The 19,079-nt window shown below is 43.2% G+C and overlaps 1 protein-coding gene across 1 annotated transcript in view; it reads left to right on the top strand.

The window, feature by feature from the left end:
* Window positions 1-19,079, top strand: part of slc24a3 (solute carrier family 24 member 3) — a 374,289-nt gene that overhangs the window by 270,119 nt on the left and 85,091 nt on the right. Inside the window, exon 6 of the mRNA XM_041182903.1 lies at window positions 2,526-2,629. Within this exon, the coding sequence (XP_041038837.1) occupies window positions 2,526-2,629 (104 nt within the window). The remainder of the gene's footprint in view (window positions 1-2,525; window positions 2,630-19,079) is intronic.

Below are 19,079 nucleotides of genomic sequence, written 5' to 3'. Positions count from 1 at the left end.
GGGGCTGGCACCTGTACAGGAGACTGATTTTCTCCAAAATATACCCATCCACTGAGAACCTACTGCAGAGAAAGCTCCAAATCTGCTCTGGACTTAGAAGACTTCCTGTCTAGAGACAGATAAAGCAGGCAATCACATGCTTACATCTGTTTTCCATAGCTTGTTCTTTCCTGGAACAGGTTGCTACCCTTAAGCCAGAGGCTACAGCTTGAGGGATGCTATACTCCAGATCAAGCATGCCTGACTAAGGGACAGTCCCACTTTTGGTGCTTGCCATAAGCATATTGGAAGGATTTACAGGCTGACGGTCAATCTCTTTGACCACATTATGGATGCACCTTCCATGACCATCACGTCCTGGAGTGGGACTCAAGCCCGGAGCCACTGGCTCAGAGGCAGGGACACTACCCGCTGTGCCACAAGACCTCCTCCCCAAACTCTGACTTTCCAGTTGCTAATTTTAAAGTCACACCTTCTGCCTGTGTTTTTATGTTGGACTTTGGTTTGACAGTGTTAATTATGATTGAGGATCAAATTTAAAATTGAAACTCAATATTTTATATTAAATTTATAGCTTGGTTAATAAAACCTCACATCTGTGTAGCCTAATCCAGTTATTTAATTCCTAATAACTGCTCTTTCTCTGAAGACTACATTTACCTTGGCTCCCCATGTACAATGCCACAGGGAATTGAGTTGTTTTTATTCAACGTTTTCAGTCTTTTGACATACTCTGTTAGTCAGCTTTTCAAGCAGAATTTTACGCTGATGGAAAAATATTGTTGAAGAGTTGTCAACATGTATGCCATTTGAAAAATTGGGCACTCGGAGTTGATTCTTTAGTTAAACAGTATGTCTACAAATAGCCCTGTTACTCGGATGCTTTCTGAAACATCTTGGAGAAGTTAAGCCAAATGTTATGATCCCAGCTGATGTTACTACTGGACAAGCCAGATCTTAGGGCGGACCCCGGCTTGGTAGATCCCAACTTTTATTTTTTGTTTCGATACATGGAGGGCAGCTACTGACTCCAGTGTCACAGGAGTCAGCTGATGAACTTTTAACAAAAGAATAAAACATTTATTAATCAAGAAAGATGAACTATATTACAATACTCCTTCACCCACAACTATACCTTTACAGATATACACAGATTCATAAGGATAACACAAAACATACAGACAAGGAGCAGGAGTAGGCCATTCAGCCCCTTGAGCCTGCTCCAACACAAGTTACAAAAGCTGTTTTATACTCTAATGTTCATGGTAAGTACACAGTCCATGTAAACCAATAGGCGACCTGAAACCAAGTGACAGATGCCACCCCAAGCGGATGCTATGGATATTTCAACAACTCTCCCACTACGCCCCTGACATTTGTAACACCATGAGCCAACCGGTCTTACTGAACTCCATCTTTCACACATGGGTTTCCAATCTTCACTTTTGAAGAACTCGCTTTGGAATCTTCTCCCAAATGATGCTTTCTCTCAGTTGCCTTCCACAAGAGTTCACTTCCAGGGTTTCGAACTCTCCTTCCAATGTTCCTCTCCCCGGATCACCAAGTGCATTCAAGCTTTCTTCCATGCACTCTCTCTCATTTACTCAGCCATGCCAACAGAACACCACTGCTTCAGATGCCCATAGTAAAGAGTTACAGACCCTTGACTGTTTCCTTGGATTTTCTGGCTTCTTGCAAGCATATTTTGTCTTAAGTCTGCATCCTGCAGCTTTCTCTCTTTAAGCTTGGAGCCTTTCTCTCTCCTCATTCTTAACTTCACTTAACAGCATCTTTTCCAGATTCCTGTTCCCTCACATTGACTTAACTGTCCTATTGGGACCTTTCCATTCTGCTCCCTGGTTTTGGGGACCTGCTTCCTGCAGTTCCCTCTCCTATATCCAGCTTCTCCTGGCAGCTGCTTCCAGCCTTAAAGCATACTCACCAACTGAACTCAAACTGCTTTTGGTTTACCTGTCCCTGTGTGGATCTCCTGTTGCTAGGCAATGACCCAGTTTTTTTCTACCTTGTGTTTGTTTTAATTCCGCTTCAAGAGCCATACAATCTCAGCATAATGCAGACATCTTTTAAAGTGAAACTAAAACTCAAATTCCTCCCTTTCTTAACAGACAAGTACAGGGCATACAAATTAAACTTAAAGCCAAAACTCATTCCTACCACTCACAAATACAAATATAACTTAATTAAAACTATCTCTAGTTCCTAACACAAGGTGCTATGCTATTACTTAAAGGAAGGCCCATTAGAGTGAATTATAGTAATTTAGGAGTTTTGATTGTGCCAAGGTGCCCCCAACACTGAAAGTGTGCATCATAAACTTGGGGTCTCCAGTATACACTCACGACCTGATAGCTACCTCATCACGGTTGTGTGTTTTGAATATCTATCCTGTTGTGTTTAATGTTTCTGCTGATATGTCTTTTTCTCTGTGTGCAGGTGGTACTCTGCTGATACCACAGCTCTTAAAAGTCCATATCCCTGCTTACAGTTCCCTTTCTATTTCTCAGGGGTGTTCATCACAAAGGGTGATGTAGGGGTTGGAACCATCGTGGGTTCGGCAGTGTTCAACATTCTCTGCATTATTGGAGTGTGCGGACTTTTCTCAGGATTGGTAAGCAAACCTTCAGTGGCCATCTACAAAGTGTTAGCACTGTAGTCAATATGAGACATCAAAGTAGCCGAGCTCTTGGTTAGTTCCTTGTGTGGTCATGCCCTGGCATCATGCACTATAAAAGAGTAAGCAGCAGGAATCTGCGGAAGTGAGTTTGTTCTGTTTGGTGTTTAACATCTGAAAACAGGTAAGAGCCTTTTTTACCTCTTTCTTTATAGAGTATGAAGAAGCAAGATATCAATAATGGGCCTGTGCTTTACAGAGAGTGAGATAATAGACAGTATGAAAGTCTACCACAGTTTCTCCAATTGAGTTCAGGCTATGTTTAAACAATCTGGTCTCTAGATCAAAGCTGTTATCTAAAGATTGATTGGATTCCAATGGTTTCAAAATTAAGTTAGCTAACAGATACCAGACAGGACTTGTGCCATGTTAGATGGGACAAGTGGTTTCTTTATGTTCATTTATTTCCAATTGCTAGTTAGTTTCATGTGATTTGGAGACTCCCACATTATGCTGGGCTGCAGATTCTGCTGTTAGATTTTTGGAAGTTCCCAGCAAGGCTGATTGCTTCTTCTACCCTACCTGCCCTGAGCTTAGTTGGGATATTCTTCACCCAACAATTCATCTAAGGTCCAGACTCTGAAGAGGCTCGAACACAGGGGAGGGGGACAATATCAAGGTAAGGGGTCAGTTGCTTAAGACAAAGGTGAGCAGAAATTTCTTCACTCAGAGGGTTGAAAATCTTTGGATTTGTCTACCGAGATGGTTGTGGATACTCCATTGTGGAGTATATTCAAGAAGGGGATCATTAGATGTTTGATTTCACAGAGTCAAAGAATATGGGGAGTGGGCAGGAAAGTGAGGTTGAGGTAGAAGATCAGCCCCAATTGTATTGAAAGGCGGAGCAGGCTCGAGGGTCAAACGCTGTACTCCCATTCCTACTTCTTATGTTCTTATGTGCCAATGTACACAAGTACAAGTACATGATTTCCAAATGTGAGCCTGAAGAATGTGACTGGATTTGGCAGCGATTTCTTTGGACATTTTGAAAATGACAATACCATTTCCCATAGAAATAAACTGATCAAATATACATAATGTCAACACACGTATACTTGCACTGATCCTCGACACAAATGGAAGTTGTCTTGGCTGAACAGTGTCATGAGGGAGAACAGTGCAGTGGTTGGGATGGTAATTTAGGATAGTTGTAAAAGTGTTGAGGCTATTGCTCTAGTGTTACTTATTTTGCTTGCTTGACTGTTAAGTTACTCATATTGGCATTATATATTGTGATAAAAATAGTGGAGAGGAAGATTGCGATATTCTGTTATATTGTCCACTGCATTCCTCATTTTCAGTTTTTCCTCATTTCTATAAATTCCTACAGAAACCCAACCAGATTTGCACCATTATTGACAGTGATTTTTAATCTGTCGTTTGTGAATTAGCATCAGGACTAGTTGCCACCCTCACAGTCGTGAGTTCATGAGTGCTTAAAGCTGACTCTGCTGGACTGTAGGCGTGACATCTCTGCGGGATATTTCTGGCCTTTCCCTCCCTTACCCCACTGCCCCCACGCCCCCCACCACCAACCTGAACATTTCAGAAACACCACCATGAGAGCAAGTGAGGACAAAGCCGAGTTGGGATTGGAGCTCAGAATCCTAGAAGTGCAAAGCTCGATGACAATAACGAAGCCAAAAACCCGGCAAAAGCTTGACTTATTATGTTTTCTGAAGAGGTATAAAGGGAATTCAGTGAATGTTGTGTGGACAAATTTTCAGAAGGTGTTTTAATAAGGTACTACCATATAAGGGTTGCTTTGAAGATTAAGACAAGTGATGTTAAAGTGATTGCATGGATAGAAAGATGGTGAGTGAACTGAAATCAATGCTGAATGGCTTGGTGTGGTGGAGGAGATGGTGGTGTAGTGGCAATGTTGCTGAACTACTAATCCAGAGGCCCAGCCTAATGCTCTGGGGACATGTGTTCAAATCCCACTATAGCAGCTGGTGGAATTTAAATCCAAATAATAAACCTGGATTATAAAGCTCGTCTCAGTAATGGTGACCATGAAACTATCATTGATTATTGTAAAAACCCATCTGGTTCACTAATGTCCTTTAGGGAAGAAAATCTACCATCCTTACCTGGCCTGGCCTACATGTGACTCCAGACCCACAGCAATGTGATTAACTCTTAATTGCCCTCTGAAGAAACCATGCAGTTCAAGGGCAATTAGAGAGGGCAACAAATGCTGGCCTTGTCAGTGACACCACACCCCATGGAAGAATTTTTAAAAATGTAGGTAGTGGCTGCCGCTTAGATTTTGCTTTCTGATTAATAGAAATGATTTGGACACAGACATAAAAGCAATGATATATTTAGCTGCTGTCAAATTAGGAGATATGGCAAACTGTGAAGTGATGTGGAAAAGTAATGTGGAACACTGTACCATAAGGCAGAGACTATAATGTCAGTTAAAGGGGAATTGGTAAAGATTTCAAAAGGAATAATATAAAAGAATGTGGGAATGAGACAGTGGGAATAATTCTGCTCGTAGCCTTCAGCACACGCTGAGTCAGATAGGTGGTTTTTAAGCTCCATTGCAGAAGCTTGAGCACATAATCTAGGTTGGTACTCCAGTACACTGAGGGGATGCTGCAGTGGGTCTTAGATCCTGTCTTTTGGATGAAATGAGTCCCTTCCTAGGTGCACATAAAAGATCCCATTGGACTATTTATCCCTCGGTCAACATTTCAAGAAATGGGTTCTCTCGTCCTTTAGGCTGTCTGTGGGACTTGCTGTCTGCCATTTTGACTGCTGTATTCACCTGCAATGATGACACTTCAGAAGTATTTTATTGAAGCATTCCTTGCGGTCATGATAGGCACCATACCTTAACATTCTGGAAAAATATCACCTCCACAAACTCCTGCAAATTCAGTAGCAGGATAGGCCCTCCAATATCAGTGTCCTCTCTCAGGCCAGCATCCCCACTATCGAGGCACTGGTTATGGTTAATCAGCTACGTTGGGCGGGCCATGCTGTCTGCATGCCTGACTCAAGACCCCCAAAACAAGCTCCCTACCCCAAGCTTCGCTACTGCAAGCGGTTACCAGGAGGGCAGAGGAAAGGTTTCAGAGACGTCCTCAAAGCCCCCCTGAAAAAATGCAACATCCCCACCGATCTGTGGGAACCCCTTCTTGAGATGTCCAAACTGGAGAAGGAGCACCTGCAAAGGTGCCAACCATTCTGAGCACCTGTGGCAGACCCAGGTGGAGGCCAGGCGCAAACAGCGGAGAGAGCTCACCAAAATCCGAGCTTCCCACCCACCTGCCTCATCAGAAGCTACCTGCCCCACCTGTGGCACGGTGAGCGGATCCAGCATTGGACTTTTTAGTCACCTCAGGACCCACAGCCCCGGAGTGGAGAAAAGTCAGCCTCCGTCCCAAGGGAATGCCTGAGGAGAAAAGATAAAAGCAAGCCCTTCTTTCCTCCCTTAAATTCTGTTCCCGCCAGAGCCAGTGATCCTTTGGATTTGCCTCTTTGTTGCTCCAAGCTGCCAACTCGCCTTCCTGCACAACCCCCTGCATCAATTTTGCCCCATACGCCGGGATATTTTTTTTCACTGCCTGAACAATAAGCATCACCCTGACAAGCACATGAAAGGGAAAACCCAGCAGAGCATTTGGAACATCATTGACAGGAGCCATCGGACTTTCCTTCAATTGAAAATAATGGAAAGTAAACCTATCGGGCTCTGTAAGGTACATGCTGACTGCCCCGCTTGGTTTTCCTCTGCCCGGGTGACATGTAACATCTAGCCAGTAAAGATTAAAGAACAAAACTATTCATCGCATTTTCTTGCTGACTGTCTTCCAACATTGGCGGGGCCTGCACAGTGAGCCCTGGCCTTTCTCCTTGCTTCTTCAATTTAAAATAAATGAAAATAACCCTGCATCCTTAAAGTGAAACTTATGGCAGCGAGCCTGTTAACTTCACTGTCCTATAGTTGTCCTTCGAAGAACACCAGTAACAATGTGAATTACTTGGCGATAACACAAGATTGCACTGGATTAGTTTTTTCTTTCCCCCACCAGCATCAGATGAAAGGTTTAGATTACACAGTGTTGCAAGTTGCCACATTTCATTTCAAGACCAAGTGCAATCTAGCAAGAACATGCAGGGATTTATATGGGTAAGCGGATTTACAAATTAAGGAGGCTCAATTCAGTAGCCCCCAGGAGCGGGCATGGGGATTAGCCCGCACCTATTGATTGCAATGCAGGCAGCATGCCAATTTTACCCTGCCTGCTCATTTCAATGATTTCAGCATCCAGTCAGTGCTAACCGTGCCATTAATTGGCTGAGACATCAGCAGGAGACCAATGTTGTGAGTGATTAGCACCACTTAAAGCTAACCTGCGTCTCTTAAAGGGGAGGGGAATCACTGTGGCCGGAGAGATTGCTTGCAGTCATGCAGCAAGTGACCCTGACTTGTGAAACATTAACGGGTGTCACAATAGTGGAAAGTGAGCTCAAAGATTTTGGACACTGCACTGGCATTGCGATCTTTACTCTGCTCCGAGGTTGCAATTGTGGCTGCAACAAGTGGAAAATTTCAGTGAGGACTTTCTTACTGAACTGCAGACATTGCACACATTGTTCTTCACTGAGGTTCAGATAAGGGAATTGCCCCCTGAACACCCTGGGCAGCTGGGCCTCCTGCTGAGACCCCAATCTCCTCCTCCCCCTCCCCCTCTTCCTGCAGCTTGTCCTGCTCTGTGTCACCTCTGTTCTTTCTCCAAGTCATGCTCTGTTCTTTTTCCAAGGGGAATAGCTAATAGTGCACCCATTTCTGGGAGCAACTGGTTTGTGCACAACCTTGAAGTTGGCAAAAATTTCCATCAGCCCTTGCCACACCACACCCTGTAGACTTCTGCAACTTGAAGCATCTATAGAAAGTGCCAAACACTTGTAGAATCATAGTTACATCCAGAAAAAAATCAACCAGCAACAAACCTGTAAGTAATTGTTCCCTTGAAACAGCACTGGTTTGGGGGTCCTTCCTACTTCTCGATGTATGTTCAACTCTGCACGGTTAAGAGAGGGCAAATGCTGGAAAGCTGAGCTCCAAACTGGTGCCACTGTCTTCAAACCAGTAGACATGGACAGTGGGCACACTAATGCCCTCACCAATATGGCATCTGGTGCAATTGGCCCCACATATTGGGTACATGTGCCATGGACAACATTTTAGAGCACGTGTAGAACTGAGAAAAAAAGATGCAAACAATCCCAAATTTTTGCTCAAATTCTTTTAAACGCTGAATGAGTAGATACTTTTGAAATGGTATGCAATGACTGCATCACACAAGGTAATGAAAGCTGCTATCTAGTATCTTCCAGCCCTGCTCGGATCTTTCCTACAGGCGCAAGTTCTGGACTGTAAATATAATTGGGAAATTTAGGGACTGCTATTAATCCAAAATTCATATCTAACAATAAGGTGCTAAATTCACGCAAGCCAATTCAATTAACAATTATAATTTAACAAGTTGGGCAGCCATTTTACCCTCTGCTTCCACCTATTAATTGGAAAATGAAAGGATATTTTAAGCTGTGTAAGCACCATGGAGTCGTTGTCACTCCTGCAGTGACAGGAATAGCAGTGACCTTTTTTTAAGAATGGTGAGGATGACACTGGTGCAAAGTGCGTCCTTCCATTCACACACTAGCACATGATACTGTAAAAGGGACCTTGTTATCCTGGTGAAGTGACTAGTATGTACATAGCACTGTGGTGCGACACTGTGTGACTGGCATTAAAAAAAAGTCCCACGTTACTTAAATCGAGTTATTAATAGTGAAATTATAAAAGCTCGGAGTCAAATGTCTTTAGTTGCACTCCAACATTTGTTTGACCTTCAATGAAAGTAATAACCCCTTTCAAGGTTTGTAGGTAAGATGGTGAAAACGTCTGTGACCTGCTGTCATCCCCTTTGTTTGAACAGTTGACCCCTGAACCTGGATGGAGACCAGACCACCCAGAGCAGACAGTCAAAGGAGTGGTACATGACCTTTCTGAAGAAGCAGTTGATTGGCAGCTGGGGATCAGCACCCACAAGCCACATAAAAATGCCAATTCCCGCTTCCTGAATGGAAGCATTCGCTGACAAAGTCTATGGCAGGGGTCCATTATATGCCGTTGAGGTGGATCAATGGTGGCAATGTGCTGTGTGCAAACTGGCAGCTGCATTTCCTACATTACAACAGTGACTATACTTCAAAAAACACAACAATGGCTGGAAAGCATTTCGCTGTGCCCCGAGGCCACAAAAGGCACTATATAAATGTAAGTTTTTCTTCCTTTCTTTTCCCAGCTTGAATCATTCCATGAGAGTGCAGCCACCATTCATGAAATGTTCTCAGCAGTTACAGCAGAAATTTGAATAGAGAAATCACCTGAATTTGAAGTATCCCCTTATAGCAGTGTTCCTATTTAAAAGACAATCAATTAACCTAAACCATGAATTCTCAATTTTAATACTGAGGCATTTAAAAAGTACAGGAAATGGTATGGATTGTTCATTTAATTATTCCGCAGCATTCACTCAAACCATAAAATTGATAATGTTAATAATTTGCAAAAATGGCTTCCAGTTTCATTCGCTTTCAAGCTTTGAAATCCTTCGGATTATGTAAATGAAGACATCATAAAATAACGTGCCATAAGGTTCTCTTCCTGATAACTTATACTTTAGGTCATTAAAAATATTAATTAAATAATCAGCGAGGAATGGTGCAGTGCAAGTGACCAGAAAATGGACTCTAAAAGCGCAGATCCTGAATTTAATCTGATGGAAAAAAATCCCAGGCAATTCAGTTTGCCTGTAACTTCCAACTGATTGTCAGCAAAAGTCATGAAAATAAAATAATTAACATTGTCAAGAAACCATTTAAAGAATCTTGGGAAGGAGAGATAGCAGCTTCGAATCTTGACTCCATTAAATTGATTCCATTAAAATTTCAGTGAAACCCCTCCCCACTCTTGCTTCCCTGCTTTTCTGAAGATACCAGTTTATGTTAGGGCATGGTGATCAACTTTGGTGTGCATATTTACTTAGGCTGTTTTGTTATGAGGTCGTCAGAGCAAAGCCCAAAATTGTCCTCATCTAACATGCAGAACCTATATGATAGCCATTGGGAACAGGAACCTGTTGGCTATATTATACAATACTCTTTTTTTCTGATATTAATGGGAACATAGCTGTATGGATAGTGAGATGATCAAGGGCCAGAAAGAAAATTATGAGGCAAATGTGGTCAGTGAGAGCAAGATAGTGGCATGCCTCATGACCTGCACAGCATTTTGTTTTACTTTTAGTGTTCCAATTTAGGAATCAGCATAAAAGGAAATATTTTGATGTTTTCTGATACCTATTACAGCCAGACCTTTCAGGAATGAATTTAGGAGTAGGATTTTGCGTTTTGGGTTGGGACCCCGGCCCCCCGGGTCAAATGGGGGGTCCCGACCCCACACTGAGTGGGGGATGGTCATCTGGTAGAGATTTTCCCTTGGTTGACCAAGTAGTGACCAGGGCATAGTTGCCACCCAATTAAAGTCAGTGGATGGATTCTCGAAGATGGAAGGCTAATTGGAGGCCATCCAGCACTGAAGGAGCTGCAGCCTGCCATTGAAGGTAAGGGAGAGAGAGGGCAAATCTATCTTGAGGCTCCCTTTCATTAACTTTAAAAAATCTAAAATGGCTGCAGCTGCCGAGCCATCAAAGTAAGGGGGTGGGGAAGATACCCCTCAAGGGGCTAAATGGTCTCTTCCTGTCCCTATATTCCCAATAAATCATGGCAAACTGTGAAGAAAGATTTGCAGGAGGAGGGGGTTAGCGCAAAGGGCGGACAGGAGGCACTTGCACTCAATTCAGCAAAATGTGAAGGAGCATATTTTGGGGGGCAAAGGAGGTGAAATAAAATATACCCTGTACAGTCGGTCTTAGAGTAAATAAAGACATAGGTCTTGGGATGCAGATGTGTAAAATGAAATATTTGGCTTCATGGGAAACTTATGTACTGAAAGTGCATTTGAAAAAAAGCCTACACACTACCCAAGATTATCTGCCTGTCGGAGATTTGAAGATGAATACGCCAAAGATCTCATAAAATTGGGCATGTGTGTAGAAAAGTCCATGAAGCAGCCCAGTGGAGTTCTGCATTTTAGATACGTATCAATATGGAATGCATGAGCAAAGAAGTGATGTTGAATTGATGTGAGAGACATTGATAAACCACAAGCAGCAAGAAAACCAACACAATTGCGAACATTTTTCGAGGGCGAACAGTGATTGGTGATGCTGCTTGGTGAATGAATAACAAGCGGATACAAAGTCAGGATTAACACTAGAAGAACAAAAGGGGAAGATGGGAGAAAGCTTTTCACACCAAGAGTTACTGGAACACTAAATGATTTGCCACAAATGATTGTTAAGGCATTAACAATAGCAATGTCTTAAAGGGAATTGGCTGAATGTTTGAAAAAGAAGAATATAATAGTATAATGGGCAGGGATATGGGACTAGAAAAGGTAACTCCAGAGCTACTTCAGGTATGAATAGCCTAGTGACCTCTTCTTGTGTTGCACTCTCTATAGTGCTGTATAGTGCTCTTTCCCCACAGCTCTATAAGTGTGAATACTTTATAACAAAGTATGATTCAAGAAAATATACTCATTCTATCACACGCACATTCCACCCTTTCATATTTTTGACTGCATCCACTTCATCTCGTGAAGGAAGATTCTGTATAAACACTCTCTAATACTCAAAGATGATCCAATGAAACTTAAGAACAATTCAAAAGAGAAAATATTAATAGGAAGTGTGACCTCAAACCAACATGGATTCAGGCAAAACCGTAGCGCTGTGTTTATTTTAATTTGCCATTATCAATTTACAGGAGATTTTTCTTTGACTCAATGGGGATTGCACAGAAACATAGGGTTCAGATCCTGGCTGTTGGCACATTTATTGACGATAAGAGGTCTGTGAACCACTTGAGTTCACCGACACTTCACACTTACTATCATTCATGTTGCTATTTTAAAAATTGGGGTCGACTCTTGGTCTGCCACTTTCTATCTATTGAACTTGCTGCTGCATCGGAGCACAGGGCCTGCAAACAGCTGCTATTTGCTGGCTTTGGGAAGCTGAACATAGGCATAGTAAGCGATTAAAGTGAATGGAGGTGGAGTGTTAATTAGTTTCTACTTGGATGTGGCTGATAACTGACACAATACATGATAAGACACTTTCTGGAATGAAGGCTTGACTCATTGATTTTCTGTGCAAATTAACTTGCGTTGTCAAGCAGAAAGCAAAGTGGAATGGTTGTGTTCCAGGTAGATAAATGGGATCTCGAGTGGTTCAAATGCTGCGTTACTAATCTTAAGTATTGAAACAATTTGAACAGCCAGTGAAGGTATTTGTGTTTCCTTTAAATTGTGTGTCTGAAATAAATTGTCAAGCAGATTACCTCAAGTTCATGATGCTCGACAGAAGTAGCTGTAGAAAGTTGTGCCTGAGGGACTGATTTAATAATAACACTAATTATCTAGATTAGGCTAATCGGGTTTGCAATTAATTGGTAGGAAACGTAGATTTAGAGTTTTACGCTGTGATGTTCTTATTGCTAGTCAGCATATGTTCTATTATCTCATTTACTTTTCTTCCCAGTAATAATACGTGTTTTGTTCTGTTGCTGGCACAGCACTTTTTATTTCTTTCTCTAACTTTTGGAGGCTACTAGTCTTAGCTTAAAGGGCATTGACATCCTGGTATGGGGTGGGGGGGGTGGTACTGGGTGGTAGTGGTGGAGATAACCTGCTGTTAGCACCTTGTAGACAAAGGTTTACGACATAGCTCACTGAAAGAAAGGACGTGGATTTACATAGAACGATGGAAAAGTTGTGGCACAGAAAGAAGCCATTCAGCCCATCGTGTCTGTGCCAGCTGAAAAACCAGCTGCCCATTCTAATCCCACCTTCTAGTCTTTCAGGTGCAGAACCAGGTACATTTTAAATGAGCTAGAGGTTTCTTCCTCAACCACCAATCCGGGCAGCGAACTCCAGACATCTACTACCCTCTGGGTGAAAAAGCTTTTCCTAATACCCCCTCCAATCTTTCTACCAATCAGCTGTGCCCCCTGGTAATTGACTGTCCACGAGGGGAAACAAGTCTTCCCTGTCTCCCCTATCATGACTGCAACAAATCTCCCAATTCTCTTTGCAGCCAATAATGTACTTTTGAAGTGTAGCCATGGTTGTAATGTTAGGAAACATAACAGTTAATTTGTGCACTGCAAGGATCCTCATGCAGCAATGTGATAACAGCCAGATAATCTCTATTTTATTGATGTTGGCTGAGGGATAAATGTTATCCAGGTCACTGTGACAATGCGCCTGCTCTTCTTGGAATAGTGTTGTAGGATTTTTTTCTGTCCAACAGAAAGGGCCATCAGAGCGTTGGTTTAACGTCTCGTCTGAAAGATGGTATCTCCTTCAGTACTGTACTGGCAAGTAAGTCTAGATTAGGGTTGCCAACCTTCCAGGATTGGCCTGGAGTCTCCACGAATTGAAAATCAATCTCTAGGGTATTGCTGTGTGCAAACCTGGAGAAAAATCATCAGGACAATAATAAAAGGTTGTGGGGTTTTTTGTCATTTCCTTTGAACATTTCTTTGTACCAGATATAAAAACATTGAAAATGGGGGTGGGGGGGGGGGGGAGGTGGCAGGCAGGGAGGCTGTTAGATCTGACAGTTAAACATCATCCAATTGGATAATGAGTCTTTAAGAAGGCTGTGTGTCACAAGGATGGATGTGTTGGCTGACTAATGGAGCACGGCTTGTAATGAAACCATAATGAATGCATTCAGTCACAGTTGGTAACCTTAATCTAGATTGTGAGTTCCTATCTCTGGAGTGGGACTTGAACCCATGCTTCTAACTCAGAAGCCATTCATTGGATGTGGGCGCTGCTGGCTAGGCCAGCATTTAAGAGTCACATGTAGGACAGCAGATTTCCTTCACTAAAGGACATTAGTGAACCAGATGGGTTTTTAAAAATTGACAATGGTCATTATTAGACTTCTAATTCCAGATTTTTTTTATTGAATTCAAAATCCACCATCTGCCATGGCAGGAATCGAACCCAGGTCCTCAGAGCATTACCCTGGGTCTCTGGATTACTAGGCCAGTGACAATACCATTCCACCATCACCACCCCATCTGATGTTATGTGTTACTGACCTTGCCTGTATTCGTTTCTTTTAAAGTTTACATTAAGGCAGCTCCGCCAAAAAGCTTGGGATAACTTGAGCTGCCACTGTCTGGCAAAGCTGCTGCGGTAGCTCAGAGAGATTATTCAATAGAGAGCTGAGCCATACAGATCAGGAAGGTTCCCAGGTTCAATCCCTGGTCTGTGTCACTTGAGCTGGGACATGTCAATGAATTCTATTAAAAATTTTTATTAAACTTTTAAAACCTTCATGAAACCTCACCCCGCCCATGGATGAGGTTTCATGATAAATGCAAAGGCCGCCTGGGCTCTCCGCCTGCCCACCAACCTTAAGGTTGGACGGGCAGCTCAGTTAATTATTTTAATTGGTTCTTAAATGGCCTTAATAGGCCTTTGATGGTTCAGCGGGTACGCAGCTGACTCCAGTGCGTGCCCGCCGAACTGAGGATCTGAGTGACATCAGGACGCACACCCGACATCACCGCGTGTCATTTTGCGCTGACTGCTCACCAACCCGAAGGTTCTGGCCTATATGTACCACATAATTTGAGGGGACTATTTGATCTTGACAGTGGATCTTCCACTCAAGTTATAATGGAATGAGACAGAAGATAATCTATTAGATCGCTTCTTGCTCTTGACTGGAAGTGGCAGATGACATACAGTAAAAGAGAGACTGCATTTATATAGCACCTTTCACAACATCCCAAAGTGGTTTACAGCCTATGAAGCACTTTTGAAGTGCTGTCTTGTTGTAATGTAGAAAAGATGGCAGCCAATTTGCGCACAGCAAACTCCCACAAACAACAATGTAATAATGACCAAATCATGTTTTTTTTTATGATCTTGATTGAGAGATAAATATTGGCCAGGACAGCAGGGATAAGTTCCCCGTTCTTTTTCAAAATAATGCCATTGAATCTTTTCCAACCACCTATGAGGGCAAATGGGGCCTTGGTTTAATATCTCATCCAACAGACAGCACCTCCAATGTTCCCTCATTCCCTCAGCTCTGCACCAGAGCGTCAACCCAGATTTTGTGCCCAAGTCCTGGATTGGGACTTGAACCCATAATGTTCAGACTCAGAGGTGACATTGCTATTAACTTATGAGACTAAATGAGAGAATGGTATGTAATTGATGCATCATCCAGATACTTACTCTCAGTTGTGACAGAGTGACAAAGGCAGCAGCAGAGGAATTTACAAGTTGAAGCATCACAAAACTGATTAAATTGGCTGTTTCAAATAATCAGTACCTTAAGTTCTTATGCCTTCCTTCATTCCCCAATCCCTTTGCCCAGTTGTCCCTGCAGAGGCCAAGGGAGCTCACCTAGAAATTGGAAGCTGTCCTGATCCCGGAACATCGACAAGTGCCAGGTTGCATCTTTGTGCCAGATAGAGCCCCCTGGCTGGGATTTCCCGGTCCCGCCCACATGAGAAAGGAAAATCCCAGCCCCTCTTTTCCTGATGATATATCAGGATTCTGCAATAGCTTTAAAAATGCAACAGTCCCAATTTTGTGAGTGTAAAAAAAGAACCCCACAAAAATACATGTCCTGTTTTGACTTGCCCAATACAGTTTACGTTTCCATTTTTAACAAAATGTTGCTTTAGCTCACAGACTGAATTATTCACCAGGGGACAGGGTAGCCTATCTGCGAGTCATCTTTCTAACCTCTAGCCCTCACTAGATATTGCAAGAGTACCAGTGAAAATTGTTTTATCTTTAAGCAATGAATCAGCTCACCAACAATTTGACCTTTAACATTTGGACATGAGCCAGTGGGATAATCTTTGTAGAATTTCAGTGATCCTTCACAAATAAATTACATGTTGGATTAAATACCTAGGTTGATATAAAATTCTCAAGGGGCTTGAAAGGGTAGATATTGGGAGGATTGTTTTCCCTGGCTGAGAGATTAGAAAGCACGAGCTCTGAAGAAGGCATTGGCCGTTTAGGACTGAGATGAGGAGAATTTGAGAATGTTCTGTCCCGTAGGGCTGGGGATGTTCAGTCATTGAGTATAGTTAAATCGGAGGTCAACAGATTTTTGGACATTAAAGGAATCAAAGGATGGTGCAGGAAAGTGTACTTAAGAGTTATAGAGTCATAGAGGTCTACAGGACAGAAAAAGGCCCTTCAGCCCATCGAGTCTGCGCCGGTCAAACAATTACCTAACTATTCTAATCCCATTTTCCAGCACTAGGCCCATAGCCTTGTATGCCATGGCATTCCAAATGCACATTAAATGTTATGAGGGTTTCTGCCTCTACCACCCTTTCAAGCAGTGAGTTCCAGATTCCCACCACCCTCTGAGTGAAAAATTTCTTCCTCACATCCCCTCTAAACCTCCTTCCCCTTACCTTAAATCTATACCCCCTGGTTATTGATCCCTCCATCAAGGGGAAAAGTTCCTTCCTGTCTACCCTATCAATACCCCCCATAATTTTATACACCTCAATCATGCCCCCCCTCAATCTCCTCTGCTTCAGGGAAAATAACCCCAGTCTATCCAATCTCTCCTTATAACTAAAACTCTCCAGCCCAGGCAACATCCTGGTAAATCTCCTCTGCACTCTCTCTAGTGCAATCACATCCTTCCTATAATGCAGATTCCAGAACTGCGCGCAATACTCTAGCTGTGGCCTAACCAGTGTTTTATACAGTTCCAGCATAACTTCCCTGTTATTATATTCTATGCCTCGGCTAATAAAGGCAAGTATCCCATATGCCTTCTTAACCACCTTATCTACCTGTCCTGCTACCTTAAGGGACTGGTGGACGTGTACACCAAGGTCCCTCTGACCCTCAGTACTTCCCAGGGTTCCACCATTCATCGTGTATTCCTGTGCCTTGTTTGTCCTGCCCAAGTGCAATCACCTCACACTTATCCGAATTAAATTCCATTTGCCACTGATCAGCCCATGTGACCAGCCTGTCTATATCCTCCTGTAATCTAATGCTATCCTCACTATTTACCACCCCACCAATTTTCTTGTCATCTGTGGACTTACTGATTAACCCTCCTACATTCAAGTCTAAATCGCTTATGTATATCACAAACAGCAAGGGACCCAAAACCGATCCCTGTGGAACCCCACTGGACACAGGCATCCAGTCACAAAAACACCCCTCGACCATCACCTTCTGCTTCCTGCCACTCAGCCAATTCTGGATCCCATTTGCCAAATTGCCTTCGATCCCATGGGCTCTTACCTTCGTTATCAGTCTCCCATGTGGGACCTTATCAAAAACCTTGCTGAAGTCCAAGTAGACTACTTCACCTGCATTGCCCTCATTTACACACCTGGTCATCTCTTCGAAAAATTCAATCAGATTGGTCAGACATGATCTCCCCTTAACAAAGCCATATTGACTGTCCTTGATTAATCCCTGCCTCTCCAAGTGTAGATTAATTCTGTCCCTCAGAATTGGTTCCAACAGTTTCCCCATCACTGAGGTTAGACTTACTGGCCTGTAAATTGGCTTAGTTGTAGGAGGCAGAGGGTGATGACAGAAGGCTGCTTTAGTGACTGGAAGCTAGTGTCCAGTGGCGTATCACAGGGATCTGTGCTGGGTCTCCTATTATTTATCATTTATATAAATGACATAGATGACTATGTGGGGGATAGGATTAGTAAGTTTGCGGATGACACAAAGATTGGCCGGGTGGTTAACAGTGAGGTTGAATGTCTTGGGCTACAGAAAGATATAGACGGGATGGTCAAATGGGCAGATAAGAGGCAGATGGAATTTAACCCTGAAAAGTGTGAAGTGATACACTTTGGAAGGAGTAATTTGACAAGGAAGTATTCAATGAATGGCATGGCACTAGGAAGTTCTGACGAACAAAGGGACTTTGGCGTGTGTGTCCATAGATCTCTGAAGGCGGAGGGACATGTGAGTGGGGTGATGAAAAAGGCATATGGGACACTTGCCTTTATCAATCAAGGCATAGGTTACAAAAGTAGGGAGGTCATGTTGGAGTTGTATTGAACCTTGGTGAGGCTACAGCTGGAGTACTGTGTGCAGTTCTGGTCGCCACATTATAGGAAGGATAGAAATTGCACTGGAGAGGGTGCAGAGGAGATTCACCAGGATGTTGCCTGGGATGAAACATTTAAGTTATGAAGAGAGATCGGATAGACTTGGGTTGTTTTCGTTGGAACAGAGAAGACTGAGGGGTGACCTGATCAAGATGTACAAGATTATGAGGGGCATGGACAGGGTGGATAGGGAGCAGCAGTTCCCCTTAGTTGAAGGGTCAGTCACAAGGGGGCATAAGTTCAAAGTGAGGGGCAGGAGGTTTAGGGGGGATGTGAGGAAAACCTTTTTATCCAGAGGGTGGTGACGGTCTGGAATGCATTGCCTGGGAGGGTGGTGGAGGCGGGTTGCCTCACATCCTTTAAAAAGTACCTGGATGAGCACTTGGCACATCATAACATTCAAGGCTATGGGCCAAGTGCTGGAAAATGAGATTAAGTAGGTAGGTCAGGTGTTTGTCACGTGTCGGTGCAGACCTGATGTGCCGAAGGGCCTCATCTGCACTGTGATGCTGTGTGATTCTGTAGTTTCCTAGTTTATCCCTTCCTCCCTTCTTGAAAAGCAGTACCACATTTGCTGTCCTCCAGTCCTCTGGCATCTCTCCTGTGGCCAGAGAGATATTGAAAATTATTGCCAGCGCCCCTGCTATCCCCTTCTTTGCCTCACTCAACAGCCTGGTATATATTTCATCCAGTCCTGGAGATTTATCTAATTTTAAGCCTGCCAGACCACTTAGAACCTCCTCCCTTTCTATGCTAATTTCTTTAATTATATCACAGCCCTTCTGCCTGATTTCCATACCCACATCGTCCCTTTCACTTGTGAACACCGACAAAGTATTCATTTAGAACCCTACCTACATCTTCCAGCTCCACACACAAATTACCACTCTCTCTCCTAATTTTGGCTTTGTGTCTCCCCCTGCTGAACCTCCTCTCAGGATCCCATACCCCTGCCAAGTTAGTTTAAACCCGCCCCAACAGCACTAGCAAACCTCCTCGCAAGGGTGTTGGCGCCATCCTGGTTCAGGGTAGAAGATAGAAGATAGATAGATTCATGTAGAAGATCAGCCATAATCCTAATGAA

This window comes from Carcharodon carcharias, chromosome 2 (genome assembly GCF_017639515.1).
Source record: "Carcharodon carcharias isolate sCarCar2 chromosome 2, sCarCar2.pri, whole genome shotgun sequence".
NCBI classification, from domain to species: Eukaryota; Metazoa; Chordata; class Chondrichthyes; order Lamniformes; family Lamnidae; genus Carcharodon; species Carcharodon carcharias.
Note: the sequence above shows the minus strand (reverse complement) of the source record. Positions and strands in the feature narration are given on the sequence as shown.